Source organism: Condylura cristata, unplaced genomic scaffold (assembly GCF_000260355.1).
Source record: "Condylura cristata isolate star-nosed mole 26May11 unplaced genomic scaffold, ConCri1.0 scaffold00033, whole genome shotgun sequence".
NCBI classification, from domain to species: Eukaryota; Metazoa; Chordata; class Mammalia; order Eulipotyphla; family Talpidae; genus Condylura; species Condylura cristata.
The window spans coordinates 10315243-10323248 of NW_004567134.1; the positions used below are offsets into that span (position 1 = coordinate 10315243).

Consider the following 8006-nt stretch of genomic DNA (forward strand, 5'->3'; position numbering starts at 1 on the left):
GAGATTCTGCAAAGATGCAACAACAAAGGGAGAGAGGAACAGAGACGTGCGTAGTCACGAATCGCCCCCCTCTCTGGGCTCTGTCTTCCCTTTCCCTCCTCTCTTGCCTGACTGGAGGAAACACTCAGATTGCAGTGTGGAGGTGATGCAGTCCAAGTGAGGGGTGAGGTGAGGGCGGGCAGCGCTGCCCCTTCTGAAGCCTGTTAGAAAATTTTAGAGGCAGTTAGCAGAGCGCCTTGACGTGTTTCCAGACCCTCGCAGCGGGGCCCTTTCCTTCGGCAGTTGTTCTCTGCTCGGCTGGCCCCGGCTGAGGTCTCGAAGCTTCCTTGAGCGTGGCCCCCTGTCATGTCAGCCCGCTGGCCTTACAGTGTTACAGGGCAGCCCAGAGTGGACTGGGCCGCCTGTCTGTGGGGCCTCACCCGCGCGCTCGCAATTCGGTTATACTGCAGGGACACACAAAAGGATCAATAACAGATTTATTTACAAAAGGGGAAAGGAAAAGAAAACAACCCAGGGAAAGAGAGCGGGATACAAAGTCACTGGAATACCTTACGGCTAGGCTGACTGAACACACCGAGTCACGCGGCCCAGAGAGCCGTTTCCGAGTGAGAGCAAGAGACACAATCACACCCTTTATCCCCCAAATGTCCCAGAATTCCTGCTAGCTCCGCCCTTGGGACCTCGCAGTTCTCTCCCTGGTACTGCTGGGAGTTGTAGTTTCCAGTCACTGGAGTAGGGTCCAGAAAGCTGGAGTAAGGGGTGGAGTCCATAAGACTGCGGAGTTCCTTTAGGACATCCTTCCCCTTAACAAGAGGATGATAGCTTCAGAGCCCCTGGGGGCCAGGGCACGCGAGACAGGCCTGGCCTCGCCTTTTACATGGGTGACGCTGCTGCCAAAGTTGGGTCTCTGAACAGGCCTTCCTATGTGAAGTTGTAATGGGGATCAGAGACCGAGGTGAGGCCCCCCTCTTTCTGAGAGAAGCAATTACAATTCTGTCTGTTCTCTTCAAAGAGAACCGCAGCAAATCAAAATCAATTGAGGCCCAAACACTTATTTTTAAATAATTTCTGAAGGACACCTAGGACACGTTTTGCTCGGCCTTTGAAGTTTGGGGCCAGTTTCGCCTCCCGCGACAATGACTGTGTGTTCCAGAAAGCGGGCTCTTGAAAGCATTTTCTGACGGTGTTTTCACAAATGCTGCACCACAGCGAGGATGGCTTTGTTTTACTTACTCAGGATTAGTTTGAACTTTCTGTTTTCAATGAGCAGACGCTCTGGGGAGAGCTCGCCACCAAAGTGCTTTATCAAGGAAGGAGGTTCCCTCAGCGCTAACCCTGTTCTCTCCAAGCATACACACACAAACCTGGAGGCAAAATGAATATCCAAGTATGAATACCTTCACACGTCTCTTTCAGATACCTCTTTCCTTCAGGAAACTGGAATTCACAGAATTACACTTTCAAAGCTAAATGATAATTTGGAAGTCATTCAAACAAGGCCTGTCCTTTGGAGATGAGGAAGCAGAGCAGGGCTAGGCAGGCCTGAGGTGAGCCTGTAACCCTGGTGCAGACTGGAAGGAAGCGCCAGTTTTCAGCTGCTGCTTGGTCCTGCTCTGGCCTGAGCCCATATGAAATGTCTCCCCCAATTTTGCACCAGGGTGTCTCACAGCCTCACCCTGGTCCTGGCGCCTCACCTAGCCCTGTCCCCAGGGCTACTTGTCCGGTAACTCGGGGCTGACTCTCTTTTCCCCAACTGTTGTCCTAAAATTTGAAAGTTTTAGAGCCCTCCCTGGTGGCACTGTGGGTTAAAGCATAGCACTACGAAGCTAACTGAGGCTGCTATGGCGTGAGTTCGATTCCTGGCCAGGGTAGTGACCCACATGGCGTGGCAGACCTCTCCTGACGTGCCCGCTGCTCCCCTCAGCAGTGAGTGTATTTCAGTATATCTGCCTGTTCTGCTCCCCACTCTGTCTCTGGTGAATCTTCTCACTGCCCCTGCACCTCTGGCCGTATCCCAGTTCTGTATGCATAAATACATAAATCTTTTTATAAATTTTGAAAGTTTTATCACATCTAGGACAGGATTCTTTACAAGCAGTTGGCTAAATGAGAATATTGTTTCCTCTGTGGGAATGCTGTTGTCTTCTAGCAGCTTCTCATAAACTGTTAATTCCCTTCCACAGGAACCTGGTGACTTGACATCAGAGAAGCTGTCAGAGTCTCAGCCGATGTCTCCCCTGGACCTCCACACACTTGAATCCAATGTGGAGGACACCAGCGCTGACCTTGGAGGCCATGGTATGTGTTTGTATCAGTCCTCGCAGGGAGCGGGGAGGCAGGTCCCCGGAGGCCCGGTGGCCTCTGAGAGAAGCCTTGAGCATATCCACCTCCAGGCTGGAGCTGGACTGCGACCAGGGTGGAGAGCAGACAGCCTGGGGTTTGTCTATCCTCACTCATCGTCTTTGTAATGGTGAAGATGAGTCGAAACGGGCTGGCGAGGGCGCACTAGATCCAGCCTGGGACCCGTGATGCCATCAGAGACCTGACTTGGGGCCGGTGAAGACCCCTCTCCTGCCGATGCTCTCCCTGGCCTGCACACATTTAAAGTGAAGAAATGAGGTCAGACTTGGAAACATCAGCTATTTGAATGTGCAGTCGTGGTCAGAAGCATACAGGTGCTCAGAGCCCTCGCTCAGGTTGGGGAGCCTCCACCCTACTGGCCAAAGGGTGAGCTGTCGAGGAAAACCGACCAGGAATTCCGGCAGCCTCACCGCTCTACAACTCAGTCTGCTCGTCCATAAAGCGAGAAGAAATTCGCCCTGCAAGGGAGAGACGAAGCGGCTGCCAACGGAACCGGCAGCTCCACTTCCGGCCACGACTGCACATACAAATAGTTGATGTTTCTAAGTCTGACCTCATTTTTTTCACTTTAAATGTATGCAGGCCAGGGAAAGAATAGGCAGGTGTGTTGTACAAAGCAAATGAGGACACACATGTGACATGCTCTTGATCGGTGCCCAGCACAGCCAGGGCTAAAGCAAGGAAGGCAATGACGGCCCTGGGGGGAGGGGGTTCTCCAGTGGGAGTCTCCCCTGCCCAGCGTGCTCCCACCACCTCGAACGAGGTGTCAGGGGCAGGCACGCAATGAATCTCTGTCTTTTTTTTAGATTTACTTATTTATTTATGCATTTACAAGAACTGGGGTACAGAGGCGCATGGGGCCGGGGGGTGAGAGGACCCACCAGAGAGCAGAGAGAGGAGCAGAACAGGCAGATTCACTGAAAACACTACTGAGGGAAGCAGCGAGCCATCCAGGAGAGGTCTGCTGGGCCTTGTGGGTCGCCTCCCTGGCCAGAGATTGAACTCATGCTCCAGTGGCTGCAGATAGCCTCCTCGTGCTGTGCTTTAACCTGTTGGACCACCAGGCAGGGCTCTAAATATTTCTTGAGCCAATGAATGAGTGGATTAAGAGAGGAAGCCGCACATCGGGATACTGAAGGGCTGGGCTCGCATCAGGAAGTCTTGGCCCAGCTCCCGGTTTAAAACAGGAAAAGCACTTCTTGTTTATTCCGTAGGTAAGGAGCCAAAGGCGTTAAGAACTTTGCTCAGGGGCTCAGAGCTCCAGAGTGCTTCCATTTCCCCAATCTCTACCTGCAAGGGGTGATGGGAGCCACAGAATTGGACTTCCGACAGGAAATTTGTGTGTTCTTGTGCTCGTTTTTTGTGAACTGTAGCAACTAAATTTCTCCTAAGCTGTCTCGGACCACAGGTGCCAGCGGCAGGCTCCACTGGCGTCTGCCTCGCCTCTCCCTGTTGCCCTGGGCTTGCTTAGTCTCCAAACTGGGAATCAGCGCCATGCCTCTGCTGCCTTTCCCCGCTGTGAGGAAGCACCACCTGGGCGCTGGAATGAGCTGGGCGATCGAAAGAACACAGCGATTTTATCTGGATCAGATGCCTTGTAAAAAATTTTAAACATTTCCCTTCTTTTTCCCTTTCTGTGCATCCACACTTTCCACATTCTACTTCCTCAGCTTTAAACTGCGAAGGGGGGACCGTAGAGGGAAAGCACAGCCTTTGGCTTGACGCTTGATTAGAATGACGGGTAGCTGCGAGATGATTCACGATCACATAGCTTAATCATGAAGCTTTGAGAAACGAGACTATAATTTGGTGATGAGTGCTGAACTGGTTAATTATTTGCCACATTCTGTTTGCCTTTTAGCAGATTTGACTCTAAGCTTTCAGCATCCAGGAGGTTTGGGTTTTTGTTTTGTCTAGCATGTATATGTAAACTAAAATCACATAGTCATTTTTTTTTTTCGCCTCCGAACACTAAATGTTTAATCAGCCTTTGATGCTGACTTGGAAAATTCCCTCTGGGATGTGAGGAGTTAGTTGCAGAGAAAGAAGACAGGGTAACACATTATTTACATTTGCTCTGCATTTAGTTGATTTGGCTGACTGAGTCTAGCCAGAGCGATGGATAACCACTATAATCGAATGAGAAAGCGCACTAGAACCGGAAAGAAATTCTCCCTGTCTAACTCCCCGTACATGATGCTGATGATTTCTTGCACATTTTTACCAGGCACTTCCTTGCACTCTCACTTAATTTTCAGCCCCTCACAGCTGAATTTCAGGAAGTGTCTCTGGCAGAGCTGGCGGAGCCCGAGACTCACGGGCCCAGGCCCTTCCAGAGGGTGGCTCTCAGCGGTCCAGAGGGGGACACCTCACAGGAGCCTTGGCGGCCACAGTAGCTAATATTCTTTGTCACTCATGCCTAACAGCAATTTCCACTGTCTTCTCTTTCTCTCCTGCTTCTAAAGGAAAAAAAAAAAAAAACCTAAATAGAAAACCCACAAACAGATCCAAAATGATTGTCATGTCTCATAATAGTATGCCTGTGTGTGAGCACTGTAATGGATTTTTCTAGAAACGGCAGTGTGTCACATCTGTCTGCAGGTGGTGTATTGCTGATGCCCATACTTGCAGCTCCGAGCCTACAGGACAGGTTCTTCATGCCGTCATCTTACTGCGCTATCGCTGGTGCCCACATGGCGGGTATTTTGACACGTGTCACGGGAACGTACACACCAGCCTCACAGCTGACCTTGAGTGTCCTCTCCTGCCACCCTTGGGCTGCCTACATCTCTCTTTTCTGGCCATGGTTCCTTTAAATTATTAATGGAAGTTTTTCCTTACTATTAAAGATTAGCCAGCTAAGCACACATTTGTGGGAGAGCTTCAGATGCTTGGAGTCGTTCACGGCAGTTTGCACCTGGGCATTTGGGGTTGTAGACATCAGTGACTTTACCCTTTTGATATCGCAGATTAATTTTCCCTTTCAAATGTAGGCAAAATGAACACGCACAGCCTGGCTCTCCGGCTTAACTCCACATGGCTCGTTTTCCTCCTTTCAAATAGCACAGAATTAAATGACCTGCCTTCCTTCCCTCATCCTGCACCTCGCCACAGCCCCATTTTGAGATACAATAATCTAACAGCTTGCAGAAGCAGTTGCCGAAGAACATATGGTCTCTGGTTCTATATATTTGGTCTCCTTTTATTTGCAAGCTGACACATTTCGAACAAGACTAACCTTTCTGTGTTCCTGGTGTTCTGGATGAGAAATCTTAATAATATGTGTGAGAGGACTAGAAATTAACTACCAGTTACTTAAGAGGATGAGCAGGCTTTGCGATTTTCTAACTCCCCTCAGCCCCATTTGCTCTGTGCTATTGATAAAGCGAATGAGTCAGTGCCTGGACTGTGCAGGTGTGTTCACAGGCCACATTCTCACCTGTCCTGAGGGATTCCATCACCCTTTCCAGCCATCTGAGGTCATTCTCAATTGCACTTCTCTTCACTCTCAGTAAGTCTCTCCTGCAATCACTGATCTCTCTCAGCTCAAAATCCCAGCGGGAGGCCTCATGTAAATGTTCCCATTACACTGCTGCTGCCCCCTGAGCAGCACTGGCCAGAGGGGAGTGTCCCAGGACAGCGACTAAGAGCCATGAGCAGGCCCCTGGTTACTCAAGGCCTGCTGGGAGGACCGGCTTCCCTTGCATCCTGAGAACTTGCCAGAAATACCGAGTCTCACACCCACTGCTAGACTGCCCGGAGCAAAGCTGGCCTTTCACGTGCCTGATTCATGTGCACAGTCAAGTGTGAAAGGCACTGAGCCGATTCTGAGGTCAGGGGGAGAACGGCCCTGCCTGTCTGCCCCCTTGTTTTATTTCTACCTGCTGGCACGGTGACTGGCTTGGAGGGGAGGCTTGGTAAATGTTTGCTGAATGTATGACTCAGTGGGGGAAAGCTGCGAAGAACACTGATGCATTTTGTCATAAACAGCATACTTTTGGGGGATGAGACGAAGTCACTGGGGAAACAGCGGAATAACAAGATGCCAGAGAGGCTAATTTGTGAGCATTGGTGCTCACCTGCACTGCTTTCCTCCCTCTTCGGAAGGGAGATGCTACTCTACCTTACCAGATGGAGACTGAAAAGATGGGAAATGAAGTGGGTGTTTTGGAGACAGGGGAGCAGAAATCCTCCGTGCCTGCTCTTTGCGGCCCCTCCCCACTGCCTCTTTCCTCATGGATACCCCGACTGTCAGTGTCTGCATAAGCAGCCAGCTGTGGAAAAACATAGTTCCTTCCTTCTTCTGCAATAACCCCGGGACTGTATTTAGCCTAATCGACGCGGTCACGTCGCCACGGACTCTAATGTGTTTGTTAGGTGTAGGGGGCCGTTAGTGGGAAGAATGGGGCAGGTGGAGTGCGCAGCCTGTGTGACACATACACACTCGTCTCGTGTGTGCCGCAAGTCCGGCCTCCCCGTGAAGTGTGAAGTCCATGATAGCTCTTTACAGGGACCACGGTCACTGGACCGCGCTGCGATTTTTATTTTATTATTTATTTATTTGTTTGTTTATTTATTTATTTATAAAGATTTATTTATTTGTGCATACAGAATTGAGGTATAGGCCAGAGGCTCAGGGGCGGCGAGAGGCTTCACCAGAGACAGAGTGAGGAGCAGAACAGGCAGATTGACGAAGTACACTGCTGAGGGGAGCAGCGGGCGGGTCAGGAGAGGTCTGCCGCGCCATGTGGATCTCCTCCGGGGCTGGCGGGGATCGAACTCATGCGGAAGTGGCTTTAGCTTCCTAGTGCTGTGCTCTAACCCGCTGCGCCACCAGGGAGGGCCTTGCCGCGATTTTTAAGGAAAGCCTTACTTGGCCCTCCAGGGGAGAGTGCTTTGCACCGGCTATGTTGGCTGTTCTCTGAGAAGCAGATGCCAAGACAAAGTTAGAAGTACAGGGATGTGCGAGGGTGATGCCTGTTGAAAGAGTAACAGGAGGGAGAGCAGTCGGCCGAGAGGTGGTGGTGTAGGTGTACCAACCACGAAAACCACGAACCGTGAGCAGGAAGGAGGAGGTGTGGGCAGGAGGAGCAAACTTTGAGCACCTCAGGCAGCCCAGTGGGCAGGCCTTGATCAAAGACTTTTCCACAGAGGAAGTCTGCCGTGGGCAGAACTGCTGTGCCCTGCTGCCCACCAGCTCTGGTGCTTGCCACACCTCCAGGTGATACCTCAGGCCGCCAGCTCCCTACATGCCTTGCAGCGAATCAGGGGATGGCCACATGGTGTGCCAGGGAAGTCCCCATGGTTAATCTGAGTCATTCCGTTTGAGGTGAATAAAAGGGTGTTTGGGTAAACCGTCTCTAATTCCATTTTCTTCCCTAACTTAGGGCAAACTTACCTCCTGTATGTTCAAAGTAAGAATGACTCAAACTTCTGGAATATCCAGAGCTATTTCACAAAAACCCACTAGACTGGAAGCCACTGCTGCTACCTGGAAGATGTCTGGAGTTTACCCGCTGTGAGAATTTGGGCAAGAAACCAGTATCCCAATGTCAGTCTTCCTTCCTTCCTTCCTTCCTTCCTTCCTTCCTTCCTTCCTTCCTTCCTTCCTTCCTTCCTTCCTTCCTTCCTTCCTTCCTTCCTTC

At 50.8% G+C, this 8006-nt stretch overlaps 1 protein-coding gene across 1 annotated transcript in view; it reads left to right on the plus strand.

The window, feature by feature from the left end:
- NEK11 (NIMA-related kinase 11) overlaps positions 1-8006 on the plus strand; it is a 155934-nt gene that overhangs the window by 75457 nt on the left and 72471 nt on the right. The window contains exons 13-15 of the mRNA XM_012732067.1: position 136; positions 1531-1547; positions 2184-2298. Of these exons, the coding sequence (XP_012587521.1) occupies position 136; positions 1531-1547; positions 2184-2298 (133 nt within the window). The remainder of the gene's footprint in view (positions 1-135; positions 137-1530; positions 1548-2183; positions 2299-8006) is intronic.